This window comes from Hemicordylus capensis, chromosome 3 (assembly GCF_027244095.1).
Source record: "Hemicordylus capensis ecotype Gifberg chromosome 3, rHemCap1.1.pri, whole genome shotgun sequence".
Taxonomy (NCBI): domain Eukaryota; kingdom Metazoa; phylum Chordata; class Lepidosauria; order Squamata; family Cordylidae; genus Hemicordylus; species Hemicordylus capensis.
The window spans coordinates 166,943,407-166,964,192 of NC_069659.1; the positions used below are offsets into that span (position 1 = coordinate 166,943,407).

At 44.4% G+C, this 20,786-nt stretch overlaps 1 protein-coding gene across 14 annotated transcripts in view; it reads left to right on the forward strand.

Moving 5' to 3' along the window:
- The first annotated feature begins 248 nt into the window (after positions 1-248).
- Positions 249-20,786, forward strand: part of MYCBP2 (MYC binding protein 2) — a 259,460-nt gene continuing 238,922 nt past the window's right edge. For 9 of the 14 annotated variants that reach the window (XM_053305497.1, XM_053305498.1, XM_053305501.1 and 6 more), the window contains exon 1: positions 249-941. In XM_053305497.1, the coding sequence (XP_053161472.1) occupies positions 625-941 (317 nt within the window). In that variant the 5' untranslated portion in view covers positions 249-624. Of the gene's footprint in view, positions 942-20,568; positions 20,638-20,786 lie in introns of those variants that run through there. The other 5 variants (XM_053305505.1, XM_053305507.1, XM_053305509.1 and 2 more) reach the window with 2 other exon arrangements.

Consider the following 20,786-nt stretch of genomic DNA (forward strand, 5'->3'; position numbering starts at 1 on the left):
CTGTTATTTCACGCGCTCCTATGAGCTCACACAGAAAAGTAAGGACAGGCGCGCGCCTCCGCGCGCCCGCAAAACACAAGAAGAGGCGGGGTGAGAGGGAAGGAGGAAGCAGCAAAAGACTCTGGTTGGAGAAAAGCCCCACCAACACCACATACGCACTCTCGCGTAGCTCAGAAGAGGGAGGAGCGAAATACAGAAAAGAAGGCATTCTCGCGCAGGCGCCTCTTGATATCGGCGTTTTGACATAAGGAAGAGGTTGGGTGCGGGAGGGAAGGAGAGAGAGAAAGCGCGCGCGTCCCTGGCGTCGTTCCGCCCCGCCGCGCCCCACCGTGGCCCGAAGGAGCTGCTCGCTTTTTTCCCCTGGTCCGGCGCGCGCACGAGGGCAAGGGGGAGGGGCAGAGCGCCTGTCACTCAGGCTAGCCAGGCAGGCGCTGCCGGCCAGCCAGGCAGGCGGGCTGGTTGTGTGTCTGTGCGGTGTGTCCCTCCAGATCCATGGCTGGGCCGCTGAGGCGCTGAAGAGAGAAGAAGAAGGAGGTGGAGGAGGAGGAGGAGGAGGAGGAGGAGGAAAGGGGGTGTCGGTCCGCCCGGGCTCAGGGCGGAGCGTGTGGAGGCGGGGAGGCGGCGATGAGCGCGGCAGCATCAGCCGCCGCTGGTGCCTGCACGGGCTCCGAGCCCGGCGGCTTCTTCCTCTTCCCGAGCGGAACAGACGGAGGCGGGGAGCTCTGCGTGGCCATGGGGCCCGGCGAGAATGCAGCCGGCTTCGGGGCGCTGCTGCCGCAGCCGCTGCCACTGACATCTTCAGGGCTGGCTTCTCCTCCCGGTGGCGGCTGTCGTGGTCGCTACCAGCTGCTCCTCTCGGGCCGGGCCCTGGCTGAGCGGTACCGGCGGATTTACACAGCGGCGGCGCTGAGCGAGCGGGATCAGGCCGGCCACCCGAGCAGGTAACGACGATGGTATTTTTAATCCCCATAATGAGGATGCGCACACGCCCCACCACCAGCCCAGCGCAAACATCCGGGTGGCGGGGCAGTCCTTGCATGCAATGCCTTAGCGCCAGACCAGTATAATCACCCGCGCAGGTAGTAGTCGTCATGCGTGGCAACACGGCCGCCCTCCCGTAAAATCCGTAGCAAGGTCGTCCTGTGGGTCCGCCACGTCAGAACCCCGGAGGGGCAGCAGAATGATCCCTTCTTGCCAATTCTGTGGAGTCTGGTCCTAATGAAGATATTTCTCATTGTCCTTGTGAATTTTGTTCTGCTATTGGACCAAACTGGCTCCCTATTGCAACATATAAGGCACTATTATTAGTTTCATTGTGAACTTTGGCCCTAAGTAAGGTATTGTTTTTACTGACCTGTGAAATGTCACATGTGTAAGCATCCAGTTGAGAAAAGGGATCACTGCCACTTCTGTAATAATGTTCAGCTGCATGGTAATAGCACATCAACTCTAAACATGCCTGGGATAGGAGATGTTTCTTTTGGAGGCACCCAAATGCTGCAAGTTACTTGGTTATGTAGCTATATAATCTATGTAAATATTCTGGCTAACAAGACATATGAGTGAGTATTAACATCCCCTATGTTTTCTTGGGCTATATCTTGTAGCACTGTAGAATTTATCAAACAGCTACATGTAACTTCTCTTATATAAGGCAGTATTTTGCTGCTGTCATCACCACCTTCTTCACCAGTGTTGTTCCTCCCAATCCACATTGTTTAGTGCTCATGAACAAGTAGGAGAATTGGGATTTGGGAGCTAGAGTTGAATAGTTCCTAATGACAACTAGTGTCCTTGATTACTGTCACTAAGCAAGGTAATATGATTTGTCAGCATCCAAGTCTTGTGGGACTTGTTCCAATATGACTCTTTCCCCAACTATATGAGAATACCTGTTGAGGAATATATGTGAAAAATATATAATCAAAACATAAAATCTACAAGGATTTTTTTACAGGGGAGATTTTCTTTTGGCTTTTGTCAATTTCATATAGAATTTGAATTGAAACTTAAAAAAAAAATCACAGGTATTGTGGAGGAAAAATGTTGCTTCAGAATCAGCCCTCAATGAAATTTTGTGTGATAAGCACTTATCAGGTACAGGTTAATGCAGAATTTACAGATATGTTATCTGCAAGGACCGGTGAGCTAGGAATTGGTTGCCTCTTACTTTGTCAGGATGGAAATGCATTATGTTCCTGAGAGCAGATGAAAATTGGAGGATATACTGCTTATTTTAGGTTGAAGAAGTTGGACTAATTTATATTATGACTGAATATGCTGAACATCTGAAATCAGAATTATCAGTTGCCACATGATTGTTTATTGTCAAGTAGTAATCTTCAAAGGAAGTTGAGCTAGGAGATGGCAATCTTGTTGTTTATTTGCTGTGAAGGTATTGTACTGTGAAGCAAATAAATATGGTGTGTGTGTGGTGAAAAATGGGCTAAAATTGTTGGGTCCCTTACTTGTTGTTTATATAGGCCTACCAGTTTGGATTGCACTCTAGAGAGTAAAATAAGCAAACATAAGAAGATCAGTATTTGCTTTGAGGAGCTTACAATCTTAATTTTGCAAGTAAGGGAGATGAGGGGACATAGATGTTAGTGTAAGGCAATAAATGTGAGCAAAACAGGTGGCATAAGACTAGAAATGTGAATAACTGTCCTGGCAATAAGTAGAAGTTTGTTCTTTCAATCAAAAACAGTGTCTGTGTATGTGTGGGAGAGCTCTTTTCCTAATATAGCTAAAATTTGAGCATTTGGATGGGGTTATGTTCACAGAGCTGCTTAATTTAGGAAGTGAAGATATTGAACAGTTTTAAGAAATAGACCACCAGCTTTGGACCCCATGTATGCTTCCTGATTTAAGTCAGCACAGATGATAGAAAGATGCTGAAATATTAACAGCACTCTGAGCAGTGGGAGGGTAGTTGAGGAAGAGACAATAATAATCCACTGTATGGGGGAGAAACTGTCAATTATTATTGTTATAGCATTATTGGTGCACATGGCATTTTTACAAAGTTCACTGCCTTAGTAATTCACAATATAAAATTTGCCAGAGAGTAATGGGAATAAAGTGCATAAGGGTGAAAGTATGTTGCTCATTTATCTGCTTGCTTGCTTAGCTGAATTCAGTGTTACATTTTTGGGAAATGGGCTAATTGTATATTAACATAAAAATAGCAAAGATCCTTAAATACTTATTGGGATGAATTTGATTTACACAGGTTAAGGAAACAGGTGCCAGACCTGCCTTTAGATTTCATTCAAGAGCATTTATTTTGAAATCACAGTCTGTTTTGGATCTTATGGGACTATGAATATGATACTCTGCAGTTAGGTGTGTCCTGAGCTACCTTGAGGGTTTGGGGCTGGGAGTTTCTGCTCTGAATTGGCTGTAGTCTTACTTTCAGGGGGAGGGTCCAGAAGATAGTTTTGGTGGACTTCTCTTGATCACTTGGCTTTTGGAATACCACAGGATTCAACTTGTTCCCCCCATTTTATCCAACACTTATATGAAACTGCTGGAAGAAGTCATCTGGAGACTTGAACTAGTGGTGTGCACGGAACTGATGCCTGCTGGTGTGGGGTGGAAGATATCTTTAAGGATGGGGGAGGGTGCTCTTACTTCTTCTGCTGCTTCCCCCCTGCCAGCGCTGTCTTTTAAAATGGTCCAGCAGGGTGGCAGCGGTACTTCCTTGCCACCCCAGTGCCTCCTTGGATCGAAAGTGCCCGGTGTGCGTAAAAGGGCCTCCAAACCGGTTCATGCACATCCCTAACTTGGACTATCATATTGCCAAAATGCTAATGACATCCAGCTCTGTCTCACTCTGACACATTTTCTTTTTTCTCTTCTTTCATAAATGCCTAAAGATTCTCTTCAGACATCCCTTTGAATAAGATGATGTGGTTCATTCTGCTCATATCGGTTCCATTGCTGTATTCACTTGTCCAGTTGCTGTCTCTTTCACTGCTTTTATTGTGTTGGAATTGTTGTGCATATTTCTTATTTTACAGTACACTGGCAGAAAGGTTTATAAATATATTAAAAAATGATGGGGTAAGACTGTACATGGATTTTATTGAGTTTCTCCTAGAGGCTGTTGTGATAGTTTTCATTTCTTTTGAGTGCTTCCTAGTTCTTTCAGTCACTAGAAATATTTTGCTTCATGGGCTGTTAAACCTTTTGGCTTTCTGACCAGGAACATGGGATTTGACAGTTTTCCTTAAAATAGATGATGCAATTTCAGTCCCTATCTGAGATTCCTGGGCAAGTTGTCTGCTTTCTGAGAAACAGCTGCAGGTAGCATCCATGTCCTGAGATCTGTGATCACAGATGAAGAACTGAAACAGGGCTGGCCCAGCACCTGACTGCAGTGGAAACAGGAGAGAGGAGGTGAAGTGAAGTTCATCGAAGCCCTAAATAGAGCTTAGGACTGCTCAGTGTGTGGTTATGCAGACATCCAGAGGAGCAAATCTCTTATGGCTCATTTCCAAATAGGCTGGATCCAATCCCCAGTCTTGATTACCATTCAGTATCCAGAGGAGAAAGCCATAACCATTGTGACAAAATGCAAGGTAGACCAGGGGTGTAGCTAGGGAAAATGGCACCTAGGACAAGGACTGAAATTGCACCCCCACCCCCGGCCCAACATCTGACATGCATCTTTCTTTCAGAAAACTTGTCTTTTCAATGAATGTCTGGAGTAAACTGATGAGGTAATAAAAAATTCTTAACTTTGCAACAATATTGTAAATAATTATTAATTCTTTAATCTAAATCCTTGTGATTGTGAGAATCACCCTCATCCTCCAAGTATTGTTAGGGCTTCAGTTGGTTTAAGTTGATTAATTATGAGAGCTAATTTTAACTAGTGATGTCAAATTTTTATCAGTGGGTTTGTGAGTAAAGGGGACTCTTAATGCTAGTATCTAGGTACTATTCTAGTTCCTAGGTTGGCATTATGGAGAATTGTAACTTTATTTAAAATCAGTTTAGTGATGCATTAGTTAAAATGCTAATGATTGATCAACTTTAAAAATCTAGTTAGCAGCCCTACATTTCCCCCCATTTTAATAATTATGTACAGAACTGTAGTGCTTACACATGGCATTCTTAGATCAAATTCTTTGCTTTGCACTCATATATACTCAGTAAGATGGACTATATAAGTAGTAACTACCATCTGTGGCTTTGAGCGTCTTTGTTTTGTCTGAGAAAAGCCTCTAACTATTGTTAAGACATGGTAGAAACTGAGTGCTTGAACAAATGTTCTTATGACATATTATCATACCTGTATATTATGCTGCTGTACTTTTTAAACCTAAGCAACAGGTAGAAATTCAGTAGGCGAAGCCTCTCATTATTGCATTTTTATTTGATGATTTTCTTCTTTTCATAAGGCATAATTTCAAAGCAGAAGGTGTCTGCCAGTAAAACAAAAACAAATTACTCTATAATGTTTTGTTAAATTTGAGGTGGAAGGCACGATTATTTCAAGGCATTGCAGTAAAAGAGTCATGCTTGCTTTGAGTTTTTACATCAGTTCATATGTAATTCCACAACCCTTGTCCTACACGTGCTGGATTCTATCAAGTGCAATGAAGAACTATAATTAATACTAAATAACCTTTAAGAAGAAACTGATGTCTGCAGCAGACTGGATCCTTGTTATCTTTGGCCCCTTCCACAGGGGTCTTTAGCACAGCTGAATTCTTACAGCAGTTGTGGTTTTTTTTAAGCACCACACAAGTTAAAGGCAGGCACTTTCCAAGTTTGAAATCCCACAAACCTTATAATCAGATTGCTTGACAAATATGCAGATAAAGATAGAGCTCTGTATAGAGAATTAAACAGCATGCGAGTGAATATTTCCATTTTATTCCTTGCCTCCTCCCCCGCACCCTTCAGTTTTGCCAGCTTACAAGGTATTAAACCAACATTGTCTTTTTAAGGGATGTTTTGTCCACTTTTATGCCATTTATATCTGTTTTTTAAATGCTTGGGTCCATTGCCAAGTTCAAGTTTGCATTCTTCCAACTCCCTAGATCAGGGGAAAAAATTAGACTAGGGCCTTGCAGAGGCCATTTGAGCATGTGTGGTGGCCATTTTTTAAAATGACTGCTGCACATGTTCAAATGGTCCCTGCGAGGTTCTAGGGCAGCCTTGCCAGATCTTGCAGAGGCCTTCTGAGCATGTGTGGCGACCTCCAAAATGGCCACCACACTGATCTTTGTAGGTCTGAACAGGCCTGAAAATCAGACCGGGATGGGCTGCAGCAGTGATGTAAGAGGCCAGCAGGGGGAGGGGGAACGCTTGTAGACTGTGGCCTTTAGGAAGCCCCCTGAAGGGGCTACAGGTTAAAAAAAAAATAATTAGTGAATTGGGGAGTGGGTGGGGAGCAGCATGGCACTGGCGCCCTCCAGTGGTGCCTAGGGCATGTGTCCTAGGGCATTAGACACCCCCCTCCCCGAAAGTTTGGTGCTTACGTCCCTGCTGCAATTCAGGTCTTCAAAGGGAAAATATTAGGCCAACTACTATATGATGCCCAGCTGAGTAATTACAAGGATTTCCATCCCCTAGAATTGGTACAAACCAAATTCATTAGAACAATCCTTGGGTTGCCCGATGCAGTGTTAAGGCTGAAACTGAGGTTTGGACCAACTGAAGCACATGGTTGGGTTGCAAAGATCTCTACTTATTTGAAAATAAATCTTGGTTGAGCAGGCCTCACACTTCTGGTCCTGAAGGACAACTTTGCATTTGCATGGGAAGAGGGTATTGAGAGAAAATTAGCATGTTATGGGCTAAGTAGCCCAACATTGGTCTCCTTTAGGGATTTTAAAAGCCAAGGAGATAATTAGGCAGAGGATTTGGGACATAGTGATTCAGGAAGACAGGACCCGAGTCAGACATGTACCTTCCATAGGTAATGCAACTCACCCTCATAGACCAGCTAAATATTTACATGAGCTTGTTCTTGTCAAATCAAGAAGGGCATTTGTCTTGGCATACTTGAATACGCTGCCCTCAGTTCTCTTAGAGGGTCGCTATCTCGGTATTATTTTTTCTCAGTGGTTATACCTGTGTCCGTCTGGAGTGTTTGTTTCAGTTTGTTTTATAGAGATATTCAGCTAGCACTTTTGTCACCTGTTTTGTCTAGATTCCCAGGTAGGCCATTGGCCTTTTATGTGTCTCCTTTTGTCCGACAGTGATATCAATGTCTCCACCAAGGTGGCAAAATTTTGCTACATTGCAAGCTGTGTAAGGAACCAGTTGGTGAAATCACAAGTGTTCTGTAAGAAAGTTCTGGCAGAATCATAATTGCTGAAGGTTAATACTTATCTATTGTGTTTTTTGTTTGATCGATGATTGAAATAAAGATTCCATTCCAAATATTGTAAATGTTGAGTTTCTAAAAGTTGTAAGTAATTGTAATACAGTGCCAATGGTGTGCTGCCGCGGCCGGGCCCGAGAGAGAGTGCCCCTTGCCGCCGCCGCGGCCGGGCCCGAGGGTGCCCCTTGCCGCCGGGCCCGAGAGTGCCCCTTGCCGCCTTGCCGCCGGGCCCGAGAGTGCCCCTTGCCGCCTTGCCGCCGGGCCCGAGAGTGCCCCTTGCCGCCTTGCCGCCGGGCCCGAGAGTGCCCCTTGCCGCCTTGCCGCCGGGCCCGAGAGTGCGCCTTGCCGCCGCTGCCGGACCCGAGAGTGCGCCTTGCCGCCGGGCCCGAGAGTGCCTCTTGCCACCGCGGCCAGGCCCGAGAGTGCCCCTTACATGGAACCAAGAAGACAAGTATTGTAGAATAGAACAATATCGGACCTCCGAAAAGTATACAGTATACTGTGCTTGATTGGCCAGCAAACTCGCCTGACTTGACCCCATAGAGATTCTATGGGGCATTGCCAAGAGAAGGATGAGAGACATGAGACCAAACAATGCAGAAGAGCTGAAGGCCGCTAATGAAGCATCCTGGTCTTCCATAACACTTCAGCAGTGCCACAGGCTGATAGCATCCATGCCACGCCGCATTGAGGCAGTAATTGCTGCAAAAGGGGCCCAAACCAAGTACTGAATACATATGCATGCTTATACTTTTCAGAGGTCCGATATTGTTCTATTCTTCAATCCTTGTCTTCTTGGTTCCATGTAATATTCTAATTTTCTGAGATTGTGGATTTGGGGTTTTCATGAGCTGTACGCCATGATCATCACAATTATAACAAATTATGGCTTGACTTATCTCGCTTTGCATGTAATGCGTCTGTCTCATATATTCAGTTTCACCTTTTAATTTGCATTACTGAAATTAATGGACTTTTGCACGATATTCTAATTTTCCGAGTTTCACCTGTATGCACATCCCTACTCACCTTCTCCCTTGCCCAGCGGGATCCTTGGCCAACTTCTGACACTTCCTAACAACCATCCAAATTTTCAATATCTCCAGTTTCATCATTGTAGTTTTTTCTGTACCCTTATTTTTCCACCACCATAACCACTATCTATTCCATTCTTTCTTTTACAATCCAACCTGTTTTCTCTTTCTTGAACCCTCTGACATGCTGTATGCTAGGCTTCTCTACAAACCTCAGTTCAGATGGTGTCTTTTTTCACTATCTTGGTTAGCAATCAGTTTTCTAAATAACTGGTGGCCTTTACCGCTTTCCCCCCAACTTACTTGCCACACCTGCATCTTGCAACATGCATCTGGCTTTTTCAGTAGAAGTGATTCCTCTTGTATTCCATACCATTCTATTGAGTGTATGGGGGGTTAGGCTTAGGGTGATCTCAGGTACGATCCCTGGTTCCTTCAAAAAGAAAGAAGAAAGAAAGGAAAAGTAATGAAAGCTTGACATCATTCGACATGTAATCACCTTCCTGGTCTTCAAAAAATGTTGCCCTGACTGTTGCAATAGATTCTTGTAACTGAAGTCCCCCAAGAGAATGAGCCTTGAGGGCTCTTACACCACACCCAGTACATGTACTATTCACTCACAGCATATAAACAGAAGCAAATCTTTATAATCATCAATTTCTGTGACTGGATAACGACTAAACCCCTGTCCCCCCACAATGGTCCAAAAACATCATTGTGAATAAACTGTAGGGGAAGCTGGGACGCCTTCTCCTCTCTCTTATGACAGGTAGGCCTCGCAGCTTCACCACTAAGGCGACAGACTCATCTGAATGCAGCCTGTGTCAGGTTCCACCTTCTCAAGCTCAGGGATTGCTAGTCGTTACTACCAAGCAGTCACATGACGGGTGATGGCACCCTGGGGTTAGACTTGCCCTGTCTTTATAGGGTCCAATTCTAGCTATCCACTCTCTCCTAGAGATGCAGCCACGATCAAACCATTTCCATTTGCCAGATAACACTGATTGTCTTTGAACACAACTCTACTCTTTGCAGTCTTCAATTATTCTCATAATACATCCTGAGGGTAATAGGCACATGCTCTAGCTTCCTTCATCGAAGGGGTCTACCATCGGCAAGATAACTTGAGACTTCGTAATCCTTTCCCTATTCTGGGAATAGCCTACTATCTCTCAAACATTCTCTGGTGCCCTTGAATTGACACAATACGCTTTTATTGCTCCCAGTCAGATATTACTGTTTCTCAGCTTGGGCCTCTCCCTTATTCTCCTTAGAATAAATATCTCTTCCTGATATGGAATTCTGAGGATCCTACAACAGGATAAATGAGCTTCTCTTTATCCTCTTTACAAGTAACATAGAACAGAAACAAGGCTAGCTGGGATATATATAGAATTCTGTCTCTGAATATCCTGGTCCAGGCACCACAGTTAAATTTCTGCTCTGGCTCCCAGACTCTTGGGACTTGTCAAGCCCTGACATAGGTCATGACATGTGTCAGAGAAAATTTCCTCCTAGAGGTTTTTGAGTAAGCAGGGGCCACACTGTTCTGTCAGGTTCAAAGCTTTTTTGATTACGACATGCCGGGCTGTCAATCATAGCAATAGCAATAGCACTTACATTTATATACCGCTTTATAGCCGGAGCTCTCTAAGTGGTTTACAATGATTTAGCATATTGCCCCCAACATTCTGGGTACTCATTTTACCGACCTCGGAAGGATGGAAGGCTGAGTCAACTTTGAGCCCCTGGTCAGGATCGAACTTGTAACCTTCTGGTTACAGGGCGGCAGTTTTACCACTGCGCCACCAGGGGCTCATCATGAAGCCACCAGGGGCTCATCATGAAGCCACCAGGGGCTCATCATGAAGCCACCAGGGGCTCATCATGAAGTGAGAGACCCCCGATTATGGGCAGATAGAATATAAGCAGAAGTCTTATCAATCATGCAATTAATAGGATTTTAAAAAATGCACTAATCCAACACACCTCCAGCAACCAATCACGGACCATCAAAAAGATACATTCTTCCCTCCCCTTCTGTGCATGACCAACGCTGCAGCGCAATAATGCCATTGTGTACCACCAATAACTGTAGAATCCCCCCCCCCCATACGATGATGGAGCCAGTTTTTCCACGATACATGTCCATTTTTAATAGTACAGTTTTTAACGATGCTTTCTCTGGCATTTTTAGTTCTCCAGTTCTAAATGCATCTAATGGTGTTTGTATAGTTGTACTGTTTGTAGGGATATTTAGCAGGGATCTCTTCAGAATGTTGTTTGAAACAAAATAAACTTGTTTAAGTACCAGATTATAATTTGATTGCAAGTGCATGATTATTGATGGATAATGGATAGTATGGTTGCGATTATACCAAATTACGTAATTTACAAACCTTTGCTAATTGGTAATATGGAACATGTTTTGTATGAACAAATGTACACATCTGTAATGTTTTCACCTTACCATGATTACTAGTTTTCTGCATTAACTAGTAGTTAGAGGCCTTTGTCCAAAGAAGTGCAGAGAAGCTTCTGCATCTTCAGTAGAACTTTAGACATTTCTTCGAGCAGTCCCCATCCCCCTATTAATAATAATAATAATAATAATAATAATAATAATAATTCAATTTCCATATCGCCCTTCTAAAAATGGCTCAGGGCGGTTTACACAGAGAAATAATAAATAAATAAGATGTCCCCAAAGGGCTCACAGTCTAAAAAGAAACCTAAGATGGACACCAGCAACAGTCACTGGAAGTAATGTGCTCGGGGTGGATAGGGCCAGTTACTCTCCCCTTGCCTAATAAAGAGAATCACCAAGTTAAAAGGTGCCTTTTTGCCAAGTTAGCAGGGGCTGCATGGCAGAACTTATGCTGCATGGCAGAACGTTTGAAAACTAAGGACAGTTTTGTCAGTGATTTGTGATAAGTGGCCCAACGGGGAAATGCTTGACTAACAAGCAGAAGCTTGCCTGTTCAAATTCACGCTGATATTCCCAGACTATGGGAAATACCTATATTGGGCAGTAGCGATATAGGAAGATGCTGAAAGGCATCATCTCTTACTGCACGGGAGGAGGCAATGGTAAACCCCTCCTGTATTCTACCAAAGACACCCACAGGGCTCTGTGGACACCAGGAGTATGACATTCAAAACCAGAATTTCATTGGGCATGTTCAAGAGCTTGTGTGCACCTAATATGGCTTGTTCAATCCAGTTGCCTTTATTTCTAGACATGTTTATTTCAGGACATGGAAAAAAATTGGATTTAGGTGCTAGACAAATGACACTTGACAAAATTACCAAACTTGTTGACAGACACTGTGGAGGAGGAGGGTAAATGGGCTTACCTTTATCCCCTTTACAAGCAATATACAACAGAAACAGGACTGCCTGGTACAAATAAATATTTTATTAAATAACTCTTCCTCTATATACCCCAGTCTAGGTGCCACGGTTAAATTTCTAGGTGCCATGACTCCCTAGTTCCTGGGAATTGTCAAGCCCTGTTTTACATTCTGCCTTTGCTTCATAGAGTAGAATATACAGTGAAGAAAATATTACTGTATGTAGAATTATGCAGGCTGTGATTTATGGGTGGGGAGGTAAAGCAGCATTCTGTCAGGTTATTTCGCCTCCCCTCACCCCATTCAGTGGTTTCTCAAAGCAGTATTTGTGCAAGAACAGGCATTTTAAAGCTCACAATTGCCTGCTGAACAAATGTGTCAGTGTTTTAATGAATCTTTGAAAAAATGGCTAGGTTATGAGACATAGAAGTTGGAAACCACACATGAAACCTTAGCATGGTGGGTCTTTTCCTCCCCTATACAGTCAGCCCTTGCCAACTGGGAGGGTTCCCTTCTGGCAAATCCCTGCAGTTTGCAAATATGCAGTTGATGAGGCATTGAAATGAATGCACAATATGGTTAGGGGAACCGCAATAGCAAAAACACCGGAAAATAAAGGGAAAAATACTTTAAAAATGGCAAAAATCACCCCAAATCCCTTAATATCACCAGGAGTCACCAAAAGGAATGAGTAGATTGAACTTCTGACCCTCTCCCCCCCAATCTCTTTAAAAAACCGCAAATCACAAAAATCCCTCGCCAACCATAGATACTTGGGTTGCGGTTGACAAGAATAGTCACAGTATTTCAGTTGCAGATACTTAAAACCGTGGTTGGCGAGGGATTACTGTATTTGCAATGGAAGATTTTGCTAATAATAGGGAAGACCAGAATGACTCTTTTTCTTTGGAAAAGGTCTCTTTTGATAGTCTGTGTTTCATATAACATGCTTTCATAGGTTTGTCGAAATAAATGTCTTGAATTTCTACAGATTAAGAAAATGGCTCTCATTAGGCTTTATGGTAAAATCAGATTTGGACATGCTTAAGTAGCACTCTGCTATCAGTATAGAATTTTGGTGAGGAGAGAGAATGGGGAAAGTATTCGGCAGAGAAGAGAGGGGAGCAAACAGTGGCTGCTCTTATTATTTTTAACCCTGGAAAAAGCAGGCAAGGGACTCTGACAGGGCTGGTGAAAACTCCCCCCTTCGCAGAGGAGAAATTCCTTGAAAATAAAAGGCAACCATTACACTTAAATGGTTTAAGTCATGTCTTTAAAGTAGACAGGGAAACAGGTTCTGTCACATTAGCCTTGGCTACTTAGCTCTTACATATTTTATTTCAGTGGCCGCCTCCATTTTGCTTGCTTTCCCCTCAGAACTGGTTTTTACCGTTTTCCAGCTTTGTACCTCATAAAGGGGAAGGCCTGCTGAGTTGCTTCTAAGGGCTGGAGGACTCAGGACTTTAACAGTTGTATGACAAGCAGACATCCAACAATCCAACAGGTGCATTTTTTCCTATCATGTTTCCACTATGCCTGGGGCTCTGTGTTCCATGCCCTCCTTTGGAGGAGGAGGAGGAGGAGGATGAGGAGGAGGATCATGTGCTTGTATCTTAGTTGCTCTTTTTGAAGAGCAACGATCAGATACTGTAGTATATTGGATAGATACTGTTGGTCTAGTATCACTGTGATACAGTCTTGGGCACCTAATTCAGTTTATTTCCATGTGTGATTCAATAACCGGGCCATGGTTTTTGTTGAAAATTGAGTGGCTAAACTGTAGGTTGCAGTCAATTTTTTATATCTGTTCCATGATTGTTGTTTGCTAATAACCACTGTAAGAAGTGACAAGAAGGGTGGTGTGTAATAAAAATGCATATGACATAACAATATTTGTGTTAAAGCAAAATAAATCTCCTTTCTGTAGTAAAACATCAGAATCCTCTTGGAAGGACCGGATTATTAAGTGTATAGCTTTGTCTAGGTCCTCCTTGCATTCTTTCTAACTTGCACAATACCATATTAATTCACTTAGACATAAAATAATATTTGTCTTAGTGATTAGAGTAGAATGAATGAAATGTCTTTCATTCCAGCCTTCTAAAGAACCTGTAGCGCTTGATGGCAGTATTGTAAGTGCAGTGGCAGCCGGTGAGGATGGTGCTGGAGGTGGCAAGAGTTACCTTTAAAAGTTGAATAGTGGTGGTATTGCTGCACCTGTAAGCTCCTGAGAGCAACGGTGACCTGCCTGGCATCCTATGTTGCTGACAACGCAAATGGCCTCCCCACATGCAAAGAGGCCAGGTGAGTGCTGGAGGGATGAGTGTGGGATGCCGGGTGGGTCACTGCTGCGCTTCATGGCTTAAAAGTGTGGCGATATCACTGCTAATAAATTTTTAAAGGTAACTCTTGCTGTCCCCCTCTCCCAGCACCACTTCACTAGCTACCACTGTGTAATTGTTCAGAAGCTTGCTGTCTTAAAATATGCCGGTAATACCCAGTGCAGACTAATTACTGTGTGTAATTAGTGGGGTAATTACAGGTAGCTAGCAGGTTTTTAAAAAACACAGCTGTTCAGACAATGCCAAGCCATGGCTTGGTGTTAAAAGAATGAGTTTCAGGCCCTTGTGCTATCTCCTCAGTGTTCCCTCTAAGAGGGATTCCCAGGTGTGGTTGACTACAACTCCCAGAATCCCCTGCTGCAATGGATTGTGCTGGGGGATTCTGGGAGTTGTAGTCCACAACATCTGAGAATCCCTGTTAGAGGGAACACTGTATCTCCTCCTCTTGCAGATATCACTAACTTCTGTTCTTTGTTTGTGGCAAACCATAAATTGATGTTTCATCTGAGCAGACAAATTATTTTCAAGCTTGACTCTCAAACCAAGTTTTGATCCAAGAACAAGGCTAATTATAGTTCAACAGTTAGTAATGGCCTGTGGAGTGGTAGTACATGAGTCTTCGGGTCTCATCCTCATAATGTGATTTCTGAGCAGCCCCACTATGTTTTCTGAGATGGCTTTCTACTAATATCTGTTGTGTATTTTAAGAAGTGATACAAAGGGTTAGATATCTGCTCCTGTTTGTGAATTAGGTGCACGGGAAATTGATTGAAACGGAGTCTTGTCATAGGTGAACTAATGATAGTTGGACAGGTCCAATGACTTAAGTCAATGTCTGTCTAAGTTATTTAGGCGTGATGAGATCACACAGGCTCTCTCAAATTAGTAGTGCTGCTGGATCTTTTATTTGGGCTTGCATATTCAAGTTTCAACTGGTGATGCCTTCTGCCAGTTACATGTGGTGAAGAAGCTGTAACTAGATTAACAACTTAAATATAAATAACATCCAAGAAAAATGTGGAGTGATATCAATAAAAACTAAGAAACATGCTGCATGGAGATGATAATTATAAATTATAAAATATATTCTCTCTTAGAATTATGTGTGAAATGCTTTACAAGATGTGGTTTTAAACTATTGTTGTCACTTCCTGACAATTGCTTTTCCAAAATGTTGTCTAATCATGCATAGTGTGGAGAGAGTTGATAGAGAAAATTTTTTCTCCCTCTCTCATAACACTAGAACCACCAGGGGTCATGCCATGAAACTGATTGTCAAGAAATTTAGGACCAACAAAAGGAAATACTTTTTCACACAACGCATGATCGACCTATGGAATTCCCTGCCACAATATGTGGCAATAGCCAACAGCCTGGATGTCTTTAAAAAGGCTTTAGATAAATTCATGGAGGACAGGTCTATCAATGGCTACTGGTCTGAGGGCTATAGGCCGCCTCCAGCCTCAGAAGCAAGATGCCTCTAAATAACAATTACTGGGGAGTAGCAGTAAGAGAGAGGGCATGCCCTCAGTTCTTGCCTATGGGTTTCCCAGAGGCATCTGGTGGGCCACTGTGTGAAACAGGATGCTGGATTAGATAGGCCTTGGGCCTGATATAGCAGGGCTTTTCTAATATTCTAAGTCATTAAGTTTGGGCAAGATTGGTTCATAATGTGTTTAGGTTTATCTGGAGATGGGGAGATGAAGCTGATTATGGAGTGGCTATTCTGGTGGTGGTGGGGAATAGAAGAAGTAACGCTGGCAAATCAGCAGGCCAACAGGGGAAGGGAAAACAAAAATTTAACAGCTATTTCCCCTTCCGGCTGTCCTGCTAACTCCTTGACTTTGAGCAGTGCCAACCAACCACAGAGCTTTACCTTTCTCCTTTGTAATTCTAGTCTAGTCCAGAATAAATCAGAAATCATCCATGATCTGATTATGGATGAAAGGGGCTAATCACAGAGACTTGGTTGAGGGAGGCTGATAGCCCAGTCTGGTCCCAGCTTCTCTCTCCTTACTCTGTTGAGCAGGTGGGGAGGTGGTCTATAAGAATAACACCTCCCTTACCAGGATCTCCATCAAAGTATCTGGACATATCAAATGTGTATACTTTAAGTTTGGGGACCAAGGATAGACTGGGACTTCTGTTGGTGTACCAATCACCCCACTGCCTAACAGAGTCCCTAACTGAGCTGATGGATGGTCTTGGGCTTGGCATTGGAGTCCCCCAGGCTGCTAGTGGTGGATTTCAATATTCACTTTGGGACCAATATGTCTGGTGTGGTTCAGGATTTCATAGTAGCCATTACAACTATAGGTCTATCCAAAGTGTGATCCCAGATCACATGCTTGATCTGGTCTTTTACTCTGATCAGAGTGGTGTTCTGTGGATGGGAACTCCTGTGATTTCACCATTGTCATGGACAGATCACCATCTGATTAAGGATGGACTCACAATCACATCCCATCTCTGCAGGGGTGAGGAGCCTATTAGGATGGTCCGCCTGAGAAGGTTATTGAATTCCATAGGATTCCAAGAAGTCTTGGAAGGATTTAGTGTTGACTCTGCCAGTGATCCTGTTCATGCTCTGTTGGAGAATTGGAACAGCAAACTCACCAGGGTGGTAGATAGCGGTGTGTCCGAACCGGTCTGGAAGCCATTGTAAAGGCCTCCGGACTTTCCAGACCGGTTCGGATCTGGCTGGTCCGGGTCCGGGTGGGGGGGTTCCTTTAAGGGCGGGGAGGGTTTACTTACCCCCCCGCCACTTGCCCCCGTCCAGCGCGCGTATTTAATGTAATAATTGGGGCAGCAGGATACTTCCCTGCTGCCCCTTGTCCCTCTGCAATGCCGCCAGCTTTGACTCACAGTTTTGAAAATAAATTACTGCTGCCCAGTGCCAATAATGAAGTTGAAGAAGAAGCCGGCCTCCACTTCGGCGCCTCTCCGCCCGGCGGCTCCCCCAGGAGCCGCCGCCGCCTCCCAGCAGCCACTGAGAGCGGCTCTGCCATGGAGGACGCGCCGCGGCAACCCTCACTTCCGGCTACCATGCGACTTTCCCCCACATACAGAGTGGCTGCATTCTGCCACTCTGTATGCGGGGGAAGTCGCATGGAAGCCGGAAGTGAGGGTTGCATCACTTCCGGCTACCATGCGACTTTCTCCGCATACAGAGTGGCAGAATGCAGCCACTCTGTATGTGGGGGAAAGTCGCATGGTAGCCGGAAGTGAGGGTTGCCGCGGCGCGTCCTCCATGGCAGAGCCGCTCTCAGTGGCTGCTGGGAGGCGGCGGCGGCTCCTGGGGGAGCCGCCGGGCGGAGAGGCGCCGAAGTGGAGGCCGGCTTCTTCTTCAACTTCATTATTGGCACTGGGCAGCAGTAATTTATTTTCAAAACTGTGAGTCAAAGCTGGCGGCATTGCAGAGGGACAAGGGGCAGCAGGGAAGTATCCTGCTGCCCCAATTATTACATTAAATACGCGCGCTGGACGGGGGCAAGTGGCGGGGGGGTAAGTAAACCCTCCCCGCCCTTAAAGGAACCCACCCCACAGTGCCGGACCGCAGTTCTGCGGTTCCGTGCACACCCCTAGTGGTAGACATGACCATTCCTAATTATCCTCTCTGACTTGCTTCAAAACTCACCCCTTGGTGTGCGGAAGAACTACAGGGACTGAAGCGGCAAGGTAGACGACTGGAGTACAAGTGGAGAAATACTCAACTCAGATCTGACAGATTACAGCACAGTGTGCATTTGAAGATCTATGCTCAGGCAATAAGTACAGCAAGGAAGCGATTCTTTTCTGCCTGTATTGCATTTGCAAGTTCGCGTCCCTCGGAGTTGTTCAGAGTTGTGGGAGGGCTAATACATGCCCCATCTCCCTTGAGCCATGAGTTACCCACTGTGACATTTTCAGTGAGTTATTTGTGGATAAAATCTCTTATATTTAGGCTGACTTCGTCTCTGACGCTGCAATTACTGCAGTGTCTGATACAGAGGTGTCCAATATCTCCTCTTATGTGGTTAGGTTGGATCAGTTTCCTGCATTGGATCCCTCAGAGTTAAGCAACAATAGGCCTGTGTCTCCAACCTTCCATGGTTGGGCAGGGTGACTGAGAAGGTGGTGGACTCCCAGTTCTAGACAGTCTTGGGGGAAACTGATTATCTAGACCAGGGTTTCTTAACCTTGGGCCCCCAGATGTTGATGGACTACAACTCCCATCATCCCCAGCCATGTCCATTTTGGCTGGGGATGATGGGAGTTATAGTCCATCAACATCTGGATGATCTCCAATGGGCAATTGACAGAGGGAGTATGACTCTGTTGGTCCTTTTGTATTTTTCGGCGGCTTTCGACACTAGGGACCATAGTATCCATAGTGTCTGAGGGGGTTGGGGGTAGAAGGCACTGCTTTGCAGTGGTTCCGCTCCTACCTCTCAGGCAGATTCCAGATGATGTCCCTTGGAGACTGTTGTTCTTCACAATCCGAACTTTTTATGGGATTCTTCAGGGGTCAATATTGTCTCTAATGCCTTTTAACATCTGTATGAAACCACTGGGAAACATCAGGAGATTTAGTGCAGGATGTTTTCAGTATGCTGATGACACCCAAATTCTCCATGTCAACATCATTGGGAGAAGGCATAAATTCCCTAAATGCCTGCCTGGAGGCAGTGATGCTCTGGATAAGGGATAACAAACTGAGACTTTATCCAGATAAGACAGAAGTACTTATTATGCAGGGTCAGAACTTGGGATACTGTTTTGATCTGCCTGTTCTGAATGGGGTCACACAGTTCCTCAGAAGGAACAGGTACACAGTCTGGGAGTGCTTCTATATCCAAACCTCTCCCTTTTGTCCCAGGTTGAGGCAGTGGCCAGAGGTGCTTTCTATCCACTTCTGCTGATACATAAGCTATACATATACACATAGGAAGCTGCCATATACGGAGTCAGACCATTGGTCTATCTAGCTCAGTATTGTCTTCACAGACTGGCAGCGGCTTTTTCAAGGTTGCAGGCAGGAATTTCTTTCAGCCCTATCTTGGAGAAGCCAGGGAGGGAGCTTGAAACCTTTTGCTCTTCCCAGAGCGCGGCTCCATCCCCTGAGGGGAACAACTTACAGTGCTCACACTTCTAGTCTCCCATTCATATGCAACCAGGGCAGATCGTGCTTAGCTAAGGGGACAAGTCATGCTTGCTACCACAAGACCAGCTCTCCTCTCCTGTGTTTGTTTCTTGTGTTAAATGACCTCAGAACAGTGGTACGTATGCTGACAACTTCCAGATTTGACTACTGCAATACGCTCTTTGTGGGTCTACCTTTGTACATAATCCGGAAACTGCAGTTGGTACAGAATGCAGCAGCCAGGTTGGTCTCTGGGTAATCTCGAAGATACCATATTACTCCCATTACTAAAAGAGCTACACACTGGGTGACTGTGGGCCAGTCACTTATCTCTCAGGCTAACCTATCTCCGTAGGGTAGTTGTGAGGATAAACACAACAATAGATACCACTCTGGGCTCTTTGGAGGAATTACATATAAATGTAATTTTTTTTTAAAAAGAAGTACAACAAAGTATTAGACGATTTCAATTCTGTTCCTGTATAATATGGAGTTACAGTATATATAACTCTCACATCCCAGATGTGTGTTAAACTTTGACCCTCACAGGAAGCACTGTCCACTTTAGCAGAGGAACACACAAACAGGATTTTCCTAGGGCCCTCCTTTGCTTGTGATTTATTGTTCCTCTTTGATCTGGAGATGCCCATATAGGTTTGTATGAAACTATGATGCCTCAAGGCAGATTATGAATAGTGTAGAAAAAATAAAAATGAAAAGGAAGTAAGATGTGACGGGGGCTTCTTAGTCTGCTGCCCAGTGTCTCAGATGAGAGCAGAGGAGGTAATTTACTATCCTTGCTATCTTGTAGCTCCTTCCTTGTGCTTCCATGGGTGACTGGGTCCTCTTTTGTTTGCTGACTGCTTGTTGCCTCCTGCTGTGTTAATCACATCACTCTTTGGCTGCCTTTGGTAGCTGAGTTGCCTTTAGAATCATCAACCTTGGGTCCCCAGATATTGTTGGAATTGAACTCCCATCACCCCCAACCACAGTGGCCACCACTGTGGCTGGATGGGAGTTCAAGTCCGACAACATCTGGGGACCGAAGGTTGAGAACCCCTGTTGAATCATTCACAAGCTGTGCATGCCTGATATCCACCACATGTTATTCTGTTTCTTCCCCCAGCTTCATAAGTGCTCTTAGGTGTACATGCAGCCTGGGTGTCTCATGCAGGCCCACTTTAATGGTGATGGATGATGGGTGCGTTTTTTTATTTTTTTTAAATCATTGCTTGTAGACCAGCAGGAGAGCAGTATTGTGATCTGGATAGATCTTTCAGCAACCTTTGACACCATAGACTATGGTGTTTGTTATGTAACTGTGGAATGTTGCAGGTGCTCACATTCATTCTCGGAAAGGACATCACAGAGGGCAGTAATGGATAGGGCTGCAAGGCTTAATTGACAGATTAATAAACTAAAGCTGTTGTTTGGTTTTTATGAGGTGATTTTGATTTTGCTGTGTTTTAATAAGGACAAAAAAATACAATATTAAAGATTGTTTTTCCGTCTAGCAATAACAGTACACTTGTAACAATAAACTTACAAAAGCTATCTTATGTATTAATATTTCAGAAAAACATTTAAATTGAG